The sequence below is a fragment of the Kogia breviceps genome, chromosome 11 (genome assembly GCF_026419965.1).
Source record: "Kogia breviceps isolate mKogBre1 chromosome 11, mKogBre1 haplotype 1, whole genome shotgun sequence".
In the NCBI taxonomy this organism is placed as follows: Eukaryota; Metazoa; Chordata; class Mammalia; order Artiodactyla; family Physeteridae; genus Kogia; species Kogia breviceps.
In genome coordinates, this window is record NC_081320.1 from 7748293 (window position 1) to 7767721 (window position 19429).

The 19429-nt window shown below is 35.5% G+C and overlaps 1 protein-coding gene across 7 annotated transcripts in view; it reads left to right on the top strand.

Moving 5' to 3' along the window:
- TSGA10 (testis specific 10) overlaps positions 1-19429 on the top strand; it is a 104542-nt gene that overhangs the window by 56107 nt on the left and 29006 nt on the right. For 6 of the 7 annotated variants that reach the window (XM_067007107.1, XM_067007105.1, XM_059079763.2 and 3 more), the window contains 5 exons: positions 3482-3597; positions 6268-6422; positions 10407-10462; positions 11589-11757; positions 15731-15841. In XM_067007107.1, coding sequence (XP_066863208.1) covers positions 3482-3597; positions 6268-6422; positions 10407-10462; positions 11589-11757; positions 15731-15841 — 607 coding nt within the window. The remainder of the gene's footprint in view (positions 1-3481; positions 3598-6267; positions 6423-10406; positions 10463-11588; positions 11758-15730; positions 15842-19429) is intronic. The other variant, XM_067007104.1, reaches the window with a different exon arrangement.

Consider the following 19429-nt stretch of genomic DNA (forward strand, 5'->3'; position numbering starts at 1 on the left):
AGTTCTATTCCTAATTTGCTGAGAGTTCATATGAAGAGTGGATATTGAATTTTGTCAGATGTCTATTTTGCATCTATTAATCTGGTCATATGGCTTTTTCTCTTTTTTTTAGGGTGTTAATATGGTGAATAACATTAAATAATTTTAGATTGTAAACCAACCTTGCATTCCTGAGTTAACTCCACTTGGACATGATGTATTATAGTTTTTCTATATTCTTGGATTTGATTTACTAAAATTGGTTAAAACTTTTTATGTGTATGTTTGTGATTTCTCTCAAAAGCATTATATTGATAGTTTTAGCTTTTATATTATGTCTTTTGTATGTGGTGTGATATAGGGGTCAAGATTCATTTTTTTCCCCACATGGCAATTCATTTGTTCCAATACCAATTGTTTCTTTTCCCCATTGATGATGATAAATGTGAGCCTATTTCTGGGCTCTCTATTATGGTTACTATAGTAAGTCTTAACGTCAGGTTTGGTAAGTCTTCTGACTTTTCATCTCATGTTTTCAATTTATTTGTCCTTTTATACTTCATTCTGAGAAATATCCTCAATTTGGTCTTTCAGTTTGCTAACTCATTGATCAGCTGTATTCATTCTGCTATTTACACCATCTGTTTTTTTTTCTTTTAATTTCATCTACTACATTTCTCCTACTTGTCACATCTGTTTTTCCCCTTGGTTCTTTTTTCATATTGCTGATATCTTTCTCTTTCTTTTAATATGTTTATTAGTCTAATTAAAATTTTTTGATCTATTTCTTCTAATATATCTGGTATTGCTGGATTCTGTAATCAGTATATTTTATTTCTTTTAAAATGATTTGTCTTTTCAAATGTCTTGTCATTTTGGTCTGTGAGCACATTTTTCCATCAAGATATAAGTTATTATGTCATACAGTGCTTTGGGGGGAACAGCCTCATAGAGTTCACACTATGGGGGATGGAAGGGTCCTAAGATGGGAGATACACCATAAAATTGCAATAACATTTTGTCTTACGTAACATCTGCTTTGTCAGTTTTTCACCTTTTGCTCCCCTGGGTGAAGCAGCAGTAGGAGGCACTCCTTAACAACCTTGGCTGCATATTGGAATCAAATAAGGAACTTTAAAAAATATAGTGATTCCTAATTCCCACCCTGAGATTTTTATTTATTTAGTTTAGTTGTACAGCTTGGATTTGAGAATTTGTTTTACTTCTTAAATTTAAAATAATTTAGGGTGAAAGGAAGTTGCAAAAATACAGAGAGATTCCTTCACCCAGTTTCTCCCAGCTATTACATTTTATATAACTATAGTACAATATCAAAAGCAGAAGTTGTCACTAGTTCAATGTGTATATATAGTTTTATGTACTTTTATCATTATATTCCATGGTATGGATGTACCACAGTTTAACCATTCATCTATTGAGGGACATTTTGATTGTTTCTAGTGTTTAGCTAACACAAATAAGGTAGACCTTATGTATTTAATGTAATTATTATATGTTAGGGCTCAAGTCTCCTGTTTTATTTGTTTTTTGTTTCTTCCCTTTGTTTTTCTTATCTCTGTTTTAGATACAGATTTTTTTTTTGGCTGTACCCATGATTTACATTCCCTTAAAGTTGCTATTTATGTTTTTCATTGATGTTTCTTTAGTTTAAGATATCATGTATTATATGAGCCATTGTTTCTTTGAATATTATGTTTATTCTCTCGTGGAATTTTTATTTGGTGAATATTGGACCTTCTCATTCTATTCTTTATGTCTCTTAAACTTTCCTTTGTATTTTTTCTATCTTTTTTTCTGTGCTGTATTATAGGTAATTTCCTCTGATCTGGCTTTTTTTTTTCTTTCTATCTTACTAATTGTCTCCTTAGCTGTGTCTGTTTTGTTCTTAAACTTGTCATTTGATGTTGTCCTTTTAAAATTTTTATTTCAGTGACTTTAGTTTAATTTCCTGAAGTTCTCTTTGGTTCTTTTAAAAATCTGCTGGTTCTTTTTTCTTTTCATTGTGTATTCTATTACTTATGTCTTAGTATTTAAAACTTTTTAAATTGCTATTTAATAATGCTATAATCTGAAGTTCTTTGGGATTTAATTTAGTTTGTGTGTCTTTTGACTCCCACTAAGTTTGGGTTGTTTCTTAATGTGTTTTTAAGATTGAATTGTGAGCTTATTTTCAACAGACCTTTGTCTGAGGTTTAGTTTGTGCCTGAGTTGAGGGCATGTCCCTCCAGGGAACTTTTATTTCCACTGAGTGTTCTAGATTATATGACCATCCTGGAACCAGATTTTATTTTGATTTCTTATCTTGAGATTGAGAATTCCCAATGAAGACTTTTAGTTATTTTTATTACCCTGGCCCTAGCAATGTTTGGCAAGCTGATTTCTTCTAGTCTGTCCTCTCCAGTAATAGTGTAGCCCTTAGTGGCCTTATGGTAGAGGATCTTAATTCTTTTTTTTCTTCTTTTTTGGCCATGCCACATGGCTTGTGGGATCTTAATTCCCCAACCAGGGATTAAACCTGGGCCCTCAGCATTGAGAACACAGAGTCTTAACCACTGGACCACCAGGGAATTCCTGGACCTTAGTTCTAATACTTGTGTTGCAGCCACCTCTGTGGCCTTATCTTCTGTTTCTGAGTTAAAACGCAAGACTCTAGGCCACAGAGACAGGCATACCCCACTGTATCTAACATAACATCAGTTCATTGTCTTATTGCTCTGATTTGGCTCCAGGGAACTTCCCTTACAAATCCTTCTAAGTTTTGCTGTACATTTAAAAGGATGCTTCTTACATCATATTTAGTATGTGTAAGTGTTTTGTGATGAGAGGACTTTCAGATTATCTAGCTTCCATATTTCCAGAAATTATAATCTGTTTACTTATTAATATTTGTTTATTGACTGTGAACTCCATGAGACCAGGGCCACTGCCCACCTAGTTCACCATAGCTTCCTCAACACCTAGTGCCTGTTACATACTAGACACTTAATAAATGTTTGTGGACTCAATGAAATGCTGTTGATTACAGAGTTATTTATAATAGTGAAAACCTAAAATGAACCGAAATGTCTAATATTAGGGGAGTACTTAAGTAAATGGTTACTGCTCATATAAGGTTTTTCAGCCAGAAAATGATAATTGGGAGGGCTGAATAATAAGATTAAAAATATTAAAGAATAAGTGTAGGTGGAAAAAAATCAGGATTCAGTTTTGAATTTAGAATATGGTAACTTTAAATATGTGTAGCCAAAAATATACAAACTAATGAACACCAAAATGCTAATAGTTGCTTATGTTGGAGTGGTGGATTGAGGATCCCTTTTTATCCTTTATATTTCAAACCTCCTATAATGTGTTTTTATAATGAAAATACTAAGAAGAAAAAAATGTACATTAGTATTCTTAAAAGTTTTTAGATTTAAATACACTAAAAAGTTGATAAAACAAAATTTCAGAATTAGTTTTATTATTAAAATGTTTACAGACTTTTATATGAAAACACAGAAAAAGATCTTTCTGATACTCAACGACACCTTGCTAAGAAAAAATATGAGCTACAACTTACTCAGGAGAAAATTATGTGCTTGGATGAAAAAATTGGTGAGTTTTTTTTTTTTCTGATGTTACTTTTTTTAAAAGTCTGGTTTAAAAAAAGTTTTCTCCTCTTCAGTTATAACATAGATAAACTTAGAAATATGCCCTTAAATTAAAGTTTTTTAGTCAGAAAACATGGGAAAATATATTTTTCTTTGATAATAAAAATTTTTACTTAAATTTAGGACCATAAATACTTAGACATGGCTTCATATATTTCAGTGAAGAAATAACTAAACAAAGCAGCAATACTTGGTAAATTTATGATGATCAATTTTGAATTTATAAGTTTTTGTATTATATGTCATGCCCATAGCTGTTGTAATGAAATACATTACATATATACTATTTTTGGTGGAAAGTGTTCATATATTTGGCTATATCTATGGTATCACTTGAGTTTATAAAGTTATTTTTATAGTCTCCTATTATTGTTTCTTACCAATGATCTTTATGAAAATATGGTCATAACTTAATCGTCTTATAACTTTAAAGTAAAATTTTGGTCAGGACTATAAAAGAGCCCATTTTAAAACTGAATAAATATTTTTAAGATTTGTTATTATGCAGTTCAAAAATATCTGACATAAGCAATTAGGTAGGTGGAGGTGCTTTTTATTGAGACAGGAAGTATTAAAAGAAAATATAAAAGGGGAAGATTCAAGAACTCATTTCTGGATATTTTAAGTTCAAGTAAAAATGTAGGATAAGCAGGTAAATAGATAAGTTTGTATCTCAAATGAGAAATCTAAGCTAAAGATATACATTTGGGACACATCAGCATATAAACGATATTTTAAAACCATGAGATCACCTAGGGGAAATATAGAGAATGAGGAGAAGAGGATCCAGGACTGAGTAAGAAGAAGCCAGAGACATAGGAAGAATACCCAGAAGTGAGTGTCATTTTGGGAAGCAAGAGAGCAACATGTTTTAAAAAGGAGGATATGATCAATTGTCAGATACTTTCAAGAGGCAAAATAAGATGAGAATGAAAAAACGTTGATTGGATTGGCACATTGGAGGTTTTGGTAGTACTGACCCCCCCCAAAAGTTTGAATTATAGTGTTAGATGTGGAAGATGGAGTATGTTGATGAATGATTGGGAAGTGAGGAGGTAGAGACAGGAGAGAATAGAAGTCTTAAGAGGTTTGGCTATTAAGAGTAGTAAAAAAATGAGGTGGTAGCTTAAGTGGGATGTGGGGTTGAGGATTCTTTTAAGCTAAGAGATACTAGCTGTTTTATGGTTTATTTTATGCCAATGGGAATGAACTCAGATAACAGAACACCCAAAACATGTGGTTTGCCTGGAAAAGGGATGTGATGTATTATATAAATCACCCTCTTGGCATATGGGATTACGTCTCTTAGTGCTGCACTGGGTGGCCCTTGGCGGGCATTTACTTAGAGGTCTAGTCACACAGAGCTTCCTTGGTAGAGCTCTAGAGCAGTGGTTCTCAAACTTCAGTCTTTACCTGGAGAGCTAAAGCTCACTGAGCTACGCTCCTCGAAGTAGGATACAGCCAGGGCTTTTGTATCCTTACCAATTTCCTCAATTGGTTCTCAAACTTATTGTGCATTAGAAGCCCTTGGGAGGGGTGCTTGTTAGAACATAAATTGGTCTGCCCACTCAGAATTTCTAATTCAGTAGGTCTAGGATGGGACCTAAGAATTTGTATTTCTCACAAGTTCCCAGGTGCTGCCAATGGTGCTGGTTGAGAAACCACAATTTAGAAACCACTATTCTTTACCATCTTTCAGTCCTTCAACAGTGACATTGGCTTGCCAGCGTTCTTACAAATCAAATCAGACTTCTGGGGATATTTTTTTTCTAGGAATTTTTATAACACTACTTTAGAAAAACCAAAATACTAGAAGATATTTGACTCTGAAGATGACTTAATTGGATATTTTATTAAGATCTGTTACCAGCTTACATCCAACAGTGATTCTAAGCTAGAGGGAGGTGAAATTAGAGGGGGGAAAATCGATAGTCCACGTGCTTCATCCACACACCCTCCCCTACCCCACCACACATTCTACCTTGAGAACTTGTTATAAAGAATTTTCCTTTGCTGTTCTTTTTTTAAAAAATATACTTTATTGAAGTATAGTTGATTTCCAATGTTGTGTTAATTTCTGCTGTACAGCAAAGTAATTCAGTTATATATATATACATTATCATAGTCTTTTCTTTTTTATGTTTTTTTGAATTTATTTTATTTACTTTTTTATACAGCAGATTCTTATTAGTTATCCATTTTATACATATTAGTGTATACATGTCAATCACAATCTCCCAGTTCATCCCACCACCTACCCCCGCACCTCTTTCCCCGCTTGGTGTCCATATGTTTGTTCTTTACATCTGTGTCTCTATTTCTTCCTTGCAAACCAGTTCATCTGTACCATTTTTCTAGATTCCACATATATCATTTGCTGTTCTAATTCAAATGTATTAATTGTGCTTTTACATTTATGTCATTTAGAATTTCATAATTAACCTTCATTTTTAATCGCTAACAACAAAAGCCATTATTTATTTGGGATACAGTACTTTATATTTAGTCATTGAATATAATATAGGAGAATTTTCTTTGAAAAGTATTTCACTCTGCTTGAACTGGAAAAAAAATTATCTTGATTAAAACAATGCCTTTATGATTACACATTTAGATAATTTTACAAGACAGAGTATTGCCCAGCGAGAAGAAATCAGCATTCTTGGTGCAACCCTCAATGATCTGGCTAAAGAAAAGGAATGCCTGCAAACATGTTTGGATAAAAAATCTGAGAATATTGCATCCCTTGGAGAGAGTTTGGCAATGAAAGTATGTTCTGACAACTGTGGTTTAAAAGAAATGTTTGAACTTGAATCTGAATAAAATAGTAGGATTTTCTCAATTTTTTCCTAGAGAGCTAAAACTTTAAAATCTGATTTTGAAATATTTCAAGATAGTCTTAGGAAATATGTGTTCAAATTCACTAGCTAATATTTTTAAATAGATTTTTCTGTCATCAATTTATGATCAACATTCACTAACAATAACTAATTCAAATATCAAAATGTAAAGCATAATTTAAAAAAGCAGTGAGACTGATTTCTTTTTAAAAGCACGTCAGAACTTGTTTTTAGGTAGCCACCTTGAGAGGCAATATGTGAATTTCATTAAAACCACCTTTGTAATTGTATTCAGAACTGGGGGCACGTTGTTACATCATCCTTGGCCTTGAGAGTGGATCATATGGAACTGGTGAATAAACTTAGATGATAAGCTTCATCCCACATTTCTGTTGTTCAAACAACAACAACAACAAAAACGTGTTCTCAAAAAGGCAGGAAAATATTGACCCCCTTTTCTAGCTCATAAACTGATTCTGAAGGCAATTCCTAAACTGTTTTCCACAAATGTCTTAAGCAAAGGCAGCACCACTGGCATAAGGTCTTTCCCCTCTCTAAGGGAACTAATTCATTCATTTATCCATCCATCCATCCATTCAACAAACATTTATTGACATGTACCAGGAATTATGTTAGAAACTGAGGTTGAATGGGCATACCTTCCAAAGGCCTATGGTATAATTCGGAGAAAGATAAAGAAAGAGGCTGTTATGATAGAATGTGCTAAGTACCATAATGATGTATGCACAACGTATGAGTGAAGTTTGTCAGAAACATACCTGATTCAGCCTGGGGGTTGGATTAGGGGAGGGAGAAGATCTAGGAAGCCTTCCACATAGTGATGGTGCCTGCACTGCCCTGAAAGACGACTAGGAATTAGCCAAGAAAAGATTTAGAGAAAGGGGACAGTGAGAGAAAGAGTGATCCAGACAGGTAGAGCACCTTTTAGAGAAAGGGTGATCCAAACAAGTAGAGCAGATTATATGAAAGCCCAGTGGCTTTCATAAGAGAATTTCATGAGATTTCTTGATAGTTTAATATGTCCAGAGAATAGAGTGCAAAGAGGTGAGTATGGGGGGATGAAGGGGGTGCGGTGGTAAAAGATGAGATGGGATAGATAAGCAACAAATCAGAACTACACATGATGTTGAGTTTAGTTTCCATCATCATGGATATAGAGGAACATTGAAATAATGAAAATGAAATGTTACAATTAGATCTTTAAAACATTATCCTAGCCCTTGTTAATCTACATAAAAGGTGGATTGTAGGGAAATGAGAGTAGTGACAAGGACACTAGTTAGGAGTAAAATGATAAGAACTGTATTAGGAGAGTGGCAGTATCCGTGAGAGAAATAGACAACTCTAGGAAGTAAGACTGACAAGATGCGCTTTCTGACTTAGGAACCAAATGAATAGTTCCTATGTGTGAAGTAGGAAACACAGAACAAGCTTAGAGAGGAAGAGTATTGACATGCCTTTGGAACATGTAGTGAAATATTCATAGACTCTTGGATTTTAAGGTTTGGAGAGAAAATTGAAGTTAATAGATTTGGGAATCATGAGCACAAATGAAGTTATCAAAGTATGTGAGGTAGTAAATTTTGGCTTTTGTTGAAAAGTCTGACTGTCTGACTCATTACTTTATAGTTAATACCTTTTAATATTTTTGAAATTTTATCGTATTTTGGGGGGTGGGATTTTGTTTCTCATTATATTCAAACCACTTTTTGAATAGTTAAACATGATTTTCTTTAAAAACATTAATATTTAGAAACAAATTACTCAATTCTTTCTGAATATCTGTTCCCTCTGTTATATCTTGTATTTCACATTTCTTCCATTCTACTAACTGTACCAATATTATCTTTTCCTTCACAAAGAATATTGAGTTGCAAGTCCTTTTCAAAATTAAGAGTTTTGTATAGGATTATGAATGTAAACGCATCCATCCTATGAAGGGAAATTAACTTTTTAAAGCAGTGTTAGACATTCAAAAGAGGAGATGTTCTCTAGAGTGATATTTCAGAGATGAATTGATAATGCCTTTCAGTGAAAAGCAGTAGTTTTATAGTTTAATCTGGAGATTATAGAAATAAATTACTATGGAAAAGTCTATATTACAGTGAATAAGGTGAATTTTTACTGGTAATCATAGTTTTAAAAGATGTTCTACTACTTGCTACCAATTAAAGTTAGAAAATTCAATAGCCAGTTCACAGATTTTTTAATCATAAAAGCCAGAATTATTTATTATTTTGAATCATAAAAGCCAGAATTATTTGTGTAAAATTTTTCATTTGTTTCTTTTTTCTGAGTAGATTTATGACCATCCTATCCAGGTTGAATTTCTAACAATTAACTTGAATCTATGTCACTGGTTGGACAAACATATTGAGATTGTACAAGGAATATCAAATTGATAATTATGGCATAAATTTCAACAATTTAAGAAATAATACTATTTGGGTCATATTAAGAGAAAAATAGGCTAAGAGGATATATTATTGGATTCTATTTTGTTGCCCTGGATAATTTACAGTGTTCTTAGAGAGTCTTTCAAGATGAATTTCTATTGATAAAGGAAAGTCCTTTTTAGGCTTATAAACCATGTTTAAATTTTAACCAAGGAACTTCTGTCAGAAACACTAGAAGTTCAATTAGCTTTTCAGAATTTATTTAGAAGTGTATTAAGTTATATTTCAAAAGCATGTGTAAATATTCCATTTTAAGTGGTATTTTCTCTTTGAGTTTTTCTTCCATTGGCTTGTGCTTCTTAAAGGGGTTTAACAGTTTTGCTAATGGATATTTTAACCATACTTCAATACCCATTACTGCCAGATGTGGAATCTGTACCATTCTACCAGAAAGCAGAATGGGAAACCAGAGCTAAAAATACCCTAGAGAGGAGCGCGTGAATAAAGGAAGATCACACACACACACACACACACACACACACACACACACACACACACACCGCTGTCTCTCTGATGAAAGGAACAGCACTAGTTGGGAAATACAGATTTAGTTTTTCATCTTGCTACTTGGTTACTAAGGATTTGAAAATTTAAAGGGCAAAGTGAAATCTAGGTATTTAGTGAAAGAATAATTTTCCTACTTTTTTAGGACTAATGTTAGTGCTAAGAACCTATGTAAAGTATCTGTAACTAGTTCAGGATCAGTGAGTTTTTAAAGGAGGAGGTGTGGGAATGGTATTGATGGCATTAAGATATTCCCCCTCATTTCAGTCTTGATTGACTCCATTCTACTTCCTCACCATACCCTTGAAAAGGAAGAATAGCAATTAATTTCTTTATACCTTTGCTCTAGGCCTAATGCTTACCTCCTCATTAACTCACACCTAAAATTAACCATATACTTTTATAAGTAATTCCATTGGAACAGCTTTTTGAAGATGATCTTGATGACATATATATATTATACTTGGTCGAAGTTATTATTCTTAATAACTAAATTCAGTTTTACATGATTCACTTTCCTGGCTTTTATAATATAAAGAACTGAGGAAGTAAATCAGTCCTATTCCCAGTATAGAACACTACAATGCCAAACCATTGGTTTTCTTCCAAGAACAGAGTGCTTAAGGGGTTCTTGTGTTGCTGGATAACTGCACAAAACATCTTTTAACAGCATTTGATATAATGATCTCATATCAATATACCTAAGTATAGTCTTTGCTTAAATGAGCATAATCTATTGTTTTATCCAGTACGTACACTCACACTGATATATTAGGCTTTAGTTTTAAAGTGTAGCAAAGAAAAATAGAACATAAATGTTTAAAACCAAATGGAAATCCAAAAGGGAGGGGAAATTCTTTTAGTTTATTCAGTTTTAACAGAAATAACAGTTTAAGATAATTTTTTATTTAATACTTATATTACTTTTCAAGGAAAAGACCATTTCAGGCATGAAGAATATCATTGCTGAGATGGAACAGGCATCAAGGTAAGTCACTTATTCAACAAAAATGTGAGCACTTATTAGGGGCAAAGTACTATGTTAGGTATTGTACAAGATGGTAAGAAACAAGGAGCTTAATGTTATATGTAAGATGATGACTCTCTAATGCTGAAAGGAGGCCTAAGTCTGTTTAGGGAAGTAAAGGGAGGATGCGCTGTTTGCCAAGGAAAGGAAAGAGAAGGCGTTCAAGGTAGAAAGAATAACAAAGCCACAAAGAACCACAGATCATGTTCAAGAGCCTCTTGAATGACAAGTAGGTGAATGTGTTGGAACCCAAAGTGTAAGGGGAGAAATGAAGGAGGAGAGGCTAGGTAGGCAGGTAGAGGCCTGTGTTACAGACAAATGAGTCTGTGGGCAATGAGAAATCATTAAAGAATTTTGAGATTTTTGTGCCGGAAAGATCAGCTAGGCTGCAGAGGTGATGATAAATTGGGGTTGGGAGTTTGGAGGACAGGAGTGTGGTGTTGTAAAGGAGAAAATCTAGGAAAATGCCAGGTTTCTGTCTGGGGATGAATACTGGACATGATGAACCTATGTGAGAAAAGATTTTTCTTTGAAGAGCTTTTGAGCTGTCCTTATAAGTATGTCTAGTTAGCAGTTAAATATAAGGGTCTAGAGTGTAAGGGAGAGGCTGAGGCTGGGGTGATCATTTCAGAGTCATCTGGGTGTAGACAGGGTTGGGAGCCACGGATAGGAATAGGAATTGTCTGAGAGAAGGGGTAGTGTGAGAAGAATCAGGGGGCTAAGCGTTAAGCTCTGAGAGCCATTCATTTTTAAGAGGGCAGAGGAAGAGGAGCCTGCAGAGGAGACTAAGCCAGAGCAGCTAGAGGTAGGATGAAGGCTTTCTTCTACTTGAATGTCAGAAGTTTTGAAATGCTTAACAAATCATTGACTGCTGTGTATATTTGGCATCCTTTTTTATAGTGAAATGTTGGCAACTCAGAGGAACTTCAGTGCACTATCTCTGCAGTGTTTATTCCTACAAATTTAAATGTATTTAAAACTTCTTCAAATGTTTTCATGCTAACTGTCTATCTTCTGTCTTGTGAAAATTTGTTATTCTATTCCGGTAAAATGTCTCTTCTTATGTACTATTTGATTTGTGGAATAGACAGTCTACTGAAGCCCTAATTATGTGTGAACAAGACATTTCCAGGATGCGTCGGCAATTGGATGAAACAAATGATGAGCTGTCTCAAATTGCCAGGGAAAGGGATATCTTGGCTCATGAGAATGACAATCTCCAAGAACAGTTTTCTAAAGCTAAACAAGAAAACCAGGTACACTTGTTCCTACAATCTTTTTCTCCAAGAAAAATAGGTATTTCTTCTGAGGCATAGCCCTCATTTCATTTTGTAGAAAAGCTCAGGCTTTGGAACTAGCCATTTTTTACCTTTATTACACAGAATATGCCACATAATTTCTAAATGAAATTTTCAGACATATAGTATTAAATATCAGAGAAAAGAGGGAACGGGGGTATAATAGATGTGTATTAAACTTTAGGAAGTACTTCCTTAGTGAAGGATAAATATTTGAATAAACCAACAAATGAAGATAACCTTCTGAAATTTTTAAGAAAAGCATAGACTTTTTTGATGCACTGTTACTGAGTTTGAATATGAGTATACAGACCATGATACATTGTTTGGTCCCCTTTAGCACTGTGATTCTTTTTAGGAAAATTTCTCTTTTAATTACTTCCTCTCTAAGCCAGTACAGTTCAGCTTTATCCAGAGCTCTCATTACCAATATCACTTTTAATTTTAACATTAAAAAATTCTACTTGGAAACTTTCTTCCCCCTTTAAAATTTTTGGTCCAAATAATTTCCCTTGCTTTGCTATCACTCTCAGTGTGTTCAGTTTGCATCATAAAAGTCTGTATTTTTTTGGGCTTCCCTGGTGGCGCAGTGGTTGGGAGTCCGCCTGCCGATGCAGGAGACACGGGTTCGTGCCCTGGTCCGGGAAGATCCCACATGCCGCGGAGCGGTGGGCCCGTGAGCCATGGCCGCTGAGCCTGCGTGTCCGGAGCCTGTGCTCCGCAACGGGAGAGGCCACGGCAGTGAGAGGCCCGCATACCGCAAAAAAAAAAAAAAAAAAAAAAAAAAAAAAAAAAAGTCTGTATTTTTTTAACTGTTAAATATTTTAATTTACATAATCAGATATAAAGATGCAAAACTTGGTTAATTATTAAAAAGTTGCCTGAGGTGTTAAAGTACTTTGTTCAAAAATTAATGAATAATGGGACCCTGGAACAGAAAAAGGACATTATGTAAAAATGGAAGAAATCTGAATAAAATATGGACTTTAGTTAATAATGTATCAATATTGGTTCATGAATTGTGACAAATTTACCATACTAATAAAAGATGTTAATAATAGAGGAAGCTAAGAGTAGGGTATATGGGCACTCTCTATACTATTTTAATAACTCTTCTATAAGTCTAAAACTATTTTAAAAGAAAGTTTATTTTTTAAAAGTTAGTAGCAATAAAAACAGATGTGAATTTATATGATCTACTTTGTGTGCTCTATAGCTAAAGCAAATAAGCTAAAGGTAAATATAACTTATATTTATGAAAATTAGATTAAAAACTCATATTTGCCACCCAGAGTTACCCACTGTTAGTGTATTTTTTACTGATTTTCAATGTACTTTAAAAAATTTTACACTATCTTTTACATGAACTTTTTAATGTAGCTGGGATAAAACCACATAGCACTTTATATCATGCTTTGTTCTACATGAGAAGACAATAGAGTGGAGTGTTTAAGACCCACATGAGTTCAAGTCCCCTGCCTGGCTGTGTGATCCTATCATTTAACTTCTCTCAGTTTATCAACTGTAAAAATGGAGAGTAGATGAGAAGATGCCTAGCAAGAATGTAGAGTGTCTAGCATAATCACTAGATAAATATTTTTTAACTGTTATTAACTTACTATAACATCATAGTTTGTTATACCTTCATAAACATCTTTTATAATCAGAAGAAAATTAGTAACATACAAATGTTCAAGAATAGTTTTTTCCTTTGTTTGGGTCAGAGGGCCCAAGAGTAGAAGATCCCTCTGTGGACTGCAGGTTGTTTAAAAACTCATATCATATTGCCAACAAACACATGAAAGGATGCTCAACATCACTAATCATTAGAGAAATGCAAATCAAAACTACAATGAGGTATCACCTCACACTGGTCAGAAAGGCCATCATCAAAAAATCTACAAACAATAAATGTTGGAGAGGGTGTGGAGAAAAGGGAACCCTCTTGCACTGTTGGTGGGAATGCAAATTGATACAGCCACTATGGAGAATAGCATGGACATTCCTTAAAAAACTAAAAATAGAACTCTCATATGACCCTGCAATCCCACTACTGGGCATATACCCTGAAAAAACCATAATTCAAAAAGAGTCATGTACCACAATGTTCACTGCAGCACTATTTACTATAGCCAGGACATGGAAGCAACCTCAGTGTCCATCAGCAGATGAATGGATAAAGAAGATGTGGCACATAATATACAATGGAATATTACTCAGCCATAAAAAGAAACAAAATTGAGTTATTTGTAGTGAGGTGGATAGACCTAGAGTCTGTCATACAGAGTGAAATAAGTCAGAAAGAGAAAAACAAATACCGTTTGCTAACACATATGTATGGAATCTAAAAAAAAAAATGGTTCTGAAGAACCTAGGGGCAGGACAGGAATAAAGACACAGACGTAGAGAATGGACTTGACACAGGGAGGGGGAAGGGTAAGCTGGGATGAAGTGAGAGAGTAGCATTCATATATACACTACCAAATGTAAAATAGATAGCTAGTGGGAAGCAGCCGCATAGCACAGGGAGATCAGCTTGGTGCTTTGTGACCACTTAGAAGGGTGGGATAGGGAGTGTGGGAGGGAGACGCAAGAGTGGGGCGATATGGGGATATATGTGTACATATAGCTGTTTCACTTTGTTATACAGCAGAAACTAAGACAACATTGTAAAGCAATTGTACTCCAATAAAGATGTTTAAAAAAAAAGAAAAAACCCGTATCAAACTCTAAGGGAAAAAAAATGTCATGAAGAGATTAGTGGTAGGACGGGAATAAAACACAGACTTACTAGAGCATGGACTTGAGGATATGGGGAGGGGGAAGGGTAAGCTGTGACGAAGTGAGAGAGTGGCAGGGACATACGTACACTATCAAATGTAAATTAGATAGCTAGTGGGAAGCTTCCGCATAGCACAGGGAGATCACCTCTGTGCTTTGTGACCACCTAGAAGGGTGGGATAGGGAGGGTGGGAGAGAGGGTGATGCAAGAGGGAAGAGATATGGGAACATATGTATATGTATAACTGATTCACTTTGTTGTAAAGGAAAAACTAACACACTATTGTAAAACAGTTATACTCCAATAAAGATGTTTAAAAAAAAAAAAACCCATATCATAGAAGATTTGGAAAGCAAAAACCTTAAAAAAAATTTCTTCCTTAATACCATGATTTTAAACAAATTGAGTTGTTTTTACTGTTTTATCCTGATTTTTTCCAAATATACATTAACATTTTTCTCTGTTATTAAAAATTATTCCAAACATTTCTCATGAATGCATAGTATTCTGTGTGGTTTTACCACTATGTAGATACTATTATTTACTGCATCATTCACCTAATGTGAATAAATATTGTCACATAGCAAATAATGCCTTAATAAACATTCTTTTTCATTAAATTTTATAGATTTAGTTTCAAATTGAATCAAACGCTTATGATGTTTCTTTTTTAAATTAAAAAACCTTCTAAGTGGACACGGGTATCGTGAATACCCAAGTATCCATCTCCCACCTTTAATAAAAAGTAATATATTTGTCTTTCTTGTTTTTATGAGCTTTTAAAAATGTCTCTTATGTCATCACCAGGTAGCAGATCACAGATTTCCTTTTCTCAAATTTACATTTACTCTAATAGTACATGGAAACGCCCATTCCTTACCATATCTTTGATTACTAGTAAGTTTTAACTTTTTTCAAGTATCATCCACTTATGCTTCCTTTTTGTGAATTGTGTTTGGGTTCTTTGCCCATTTACTGTTTGGACTCTTGTGTTTTCTCACTGTCTTTATATGAGCTTTATACATTAGGTATATTAATTTTTATTTATCATATTTACTGTACATATTTAAAAAAATTTTTAATGGTAGTTTTGACACAGAGCAATTTAAAATTTTTTTGTAGTCAGATCTAACTGTCTTTTTCTCACAGGCACTGTCTAAAAAACTGAATGATACTCATAATGAGCTTAGTGACATTAAACAGAAGGTTCAAGACACTAATTTGGAGGTTAATAAACTGAAGAATATATTAAAGTCCGAAGTACGTATATCTCTATTTCCACCTTGGCTCGAGATACCCGAGTTTTCACTGAAGCTGTTGACTGATGGCACTCATAGGACAGCTGAATCAAGTGCATTTCTTGAAGGCATAGCCTATTTTAATGTTGACAGTTCCGTGTTAACTATATATTTAGAATGTCACCAGTGTCTGGAAGGGTAACTCAAGGATACACCGCTTTTATTTGCCACTTAGCCATTTTAGATAAGCAGAATCCTCCTAACTGGATGAAGAGCAAGGGGCCAGGATCAAGTTGGGCTCACTTATACTTGGAAATGGCAGTTTACAGTTACAAACCTTTGACAAAAGGGGCTCCTCCTGATTGTGTAGCAGATCAGAATTGATCACTCTGTTGTGGAGCCACCTGTTTCTCAGGACCAGAGGGCAGATGACTCTCTTCTCCATTTCTCTGTTAGTAACCAGTCGACTAGACACACGTCGACTGGTACGTCTGATCTCAGGTGATTCCCAATAAATTTGGGCACATGTGTGACAACACGGGGATAAACAGACAGCTAGACCAAGGATGTTAGGTATGTCCACTTGATAAATTATTATATAAAATAGTGTTGGATTGACTGCTGTAACAGGTGTGGTGTTACCTACTTCCATAACAATCAAACCATTAATAGGAATTCCTGCCCCAAACAGTGTTCCTCGTTGTATTTAACATACCATTGAATTTCAGTCCATAAACATACCTTGAGCCTTTATTTATGGTGTACGTAAGACCATTCAGGACTTTGAGAGATTCTAAGGACTCCTGGATTGCAACCCTTGTTTTCAGGCAGTAAGGCAGCAGCCTCATGTTGCCAAAGCAGGTGATTTCCTACCCTTCTTGAGTTGAAGGTGCTAGCAATGTAATGTCATAAATGGACAGAAGCTTTGGAGTCAGGTAGGCCTGACTCTTCCTCTCACTAATGCCATGGACTTCTGTAGGCCACTCAACCTCCCTCAGTCTCAGCGTCCCATCGGTAATTGGGAAGAACACCCAAGTGAGTAAGATATGCCTAGCACAGTGAACCCTCTACGTCTATTCTGGGATAGGAAAGAACATAAATAAAAGACTCTCTGAACAACATTTAACGTAGTAAGCTTTCAGTCAATGTTAGACACTTCCCTTTTTTCTCCCTAGCCTGTCACGTTACCTGAAATTCCACCTAACGTTAGGGATTGGGGCTCTTAGATTCTGGAATTGTATTTTCAGACATCACACATCAAACTCCTCTCAGCTTTTATCATCCTCATGTGAGTTCTTTTTTGAGACTCCGTTTCACAACATAGCTGGATGGATCCAGGCACCCCCCTGAGAGAAAGGATCACGGGTCCATTTTGGTAGGGAGGTCCACTCAGGATTATCGAGTACTTCGTTCATCACCCATCCATTCCGTGTGCAGTATGCTGGGCGCTGAGGTGACAAGAGTTGAAAAACTGCGAGGAAACAGAATGGCACCCCCAGCAGTGGGAACAGCAAGTAGACGGGGGGGGAAGGTAGTTTCTGTAGCTAGAGTGGAATGTGAAGATGGGTGGTAATAAAGAGGTAAGAAGGATTTGTCTGAACCGTATTTTTAGGAAGCTTTCATTACAACATACACACAGAAGTTATTTGAACAATTGCCTTTTAGAAGGATTGTTCAGGAGATGTTGGAAAAAGAATAAATTAGAAGGGTAACAAAAGAGGGGGAAGAGCAGTTAGGAGAGGCTGCATCCATAATTCAGACAGGAAGTGCAAAGGATTCCAGCTGAGGCAGCAGCTTTGCCTTTGCCCTGGCGGAGGGGTGTAAAGAGCCCAGTGGTCAGCCAGAGGGAACTGGTGGGGAAGCACCAGAAAGAGGGAGAGAGATCTGCAAAGAGAGAACTGGAGAATACCAAAGATCAGTTTCACTCTCTTTATAATGTTGCCCATCTTGCACCCCACACTGCTCTGGCTGCTTTGGGCAGGTACACAAAAGGGTAAACTGTGGTTGCTGGCTGCTGGGAGGGAGGGCACTACGTGGTTAGAGGACAGAGAGACGTTTTAATGCAGTCTTTTTCGCTGCTTAAACTTGGAACCATATATTACCTAGTCACAAAGCCAAATTTAATATGAAAATGATTCCTACCTTAGAAAACTGAATTCAACATAAAAATGCTTCCTGCCTTCGAGGAATCTGAGGGGTTATTGGGGAGATGGTACATCCACAACTAACTACATAAAGCTATAAGGCAGTTTTAAGAGAATGACACAATATGTGCTACAGAAAGTTAAAGAGGGCAAAAATGTGGGTAAAATTCAGTTTATGTATATTATATCATGTAACTCCCAAGTACATACTCTGTACACAACTGTTATTTTTAGTACAATAATAGAAAAAACACAGCAGATTCCTACCGGCACATTTGGAATATCTGAATCTTAAAAGCCAATACAGTAGTTTAGTATGTTAACTTGTTAATCAACAGACTTGGCAAAGATCCTTCATATTGGTCAAGGTACAACCAGACCACAAGGTGGCAATATTAACTGAATTTCAACGAGTCTTATGATTAATCATACTTATGAGAAAAATCTGATTTGAAAGCTCTATACAATGAGATGTTGTTTATTGTAATTTGCCTTATACAATTAGATGTTGCTTATTCCAGTGTTTCTGAACTGTTTATTAACAGGTAGGAGAGAAAGAGATCTAGTGTCTTTTTAATTAATTACCAAAATTATAAATGATTTTTTAGAATGAGTTGGCCAAACTGTACTACTAAAATAATATTTTTAAAAGTAGCTTCATAATTATTACTCAGTATAATATATTGTTTGAGGAGCTGATTGTTTTCCTTTAGAAATGAGATCCTACTTTAGTCAGTCCATCATGATAGAACTTTATCATGATAGGTTCTAACAGTGGTTCTATGTTGTATGCCCAGTATATACATGAATGTATATTTATGAGTAGTGTTTATTGGCATAGGTCTCATATTTTACTTCTGAGCAATTTCAGGCAAGTTATTAGAACAGTGGGCAAAAGTGAATTATAGAACAGTCCATGATCAAGGGAATTAAGGCTGGGGTTATGAATGAAAGGCAGGAACCAGATAGGAAACACGCCAAGCCAAGAGAATTATCAGAAGCTGACGCTTAAGGTGTGCAAGCAGGCAGAAGCTCTATGGCCGTCGTACAACCCAGAAGAGCAGCCAGGAACAAGGGAATACACAGGTACAAAAGGGCAGGTCAAGGCAGAAGCTCAGAAACCACACCAGCAAGTAGTCGGTAAGCAGCTATACGGAGGCAATGAGGATTTTGTTTGAACAAAAGCAAATATAAGGGCTTCCCTGGTGGCGCAGTGGTTGAGAGCCCGCCTGCCGATGCAGGGGACGTGGGTTCGTGCCCCGGTCCGGGAAGATCCCACATGCCGCGGAGCGGCTGGGCCCGTGAGCCATGGCCGCTGAGCCTGTGTGTCCGGAGCCTGTGCTCCGCAAATATAAGAACATATTCATTGAGGTCTTGAAGATAAGAGTGAAAACTTTACTAGATGAGTGAGTGTGACTCAGGAGCCAGGGCAGATCCTGGTCCCATTCCCTTTTGTTAAGTACAGG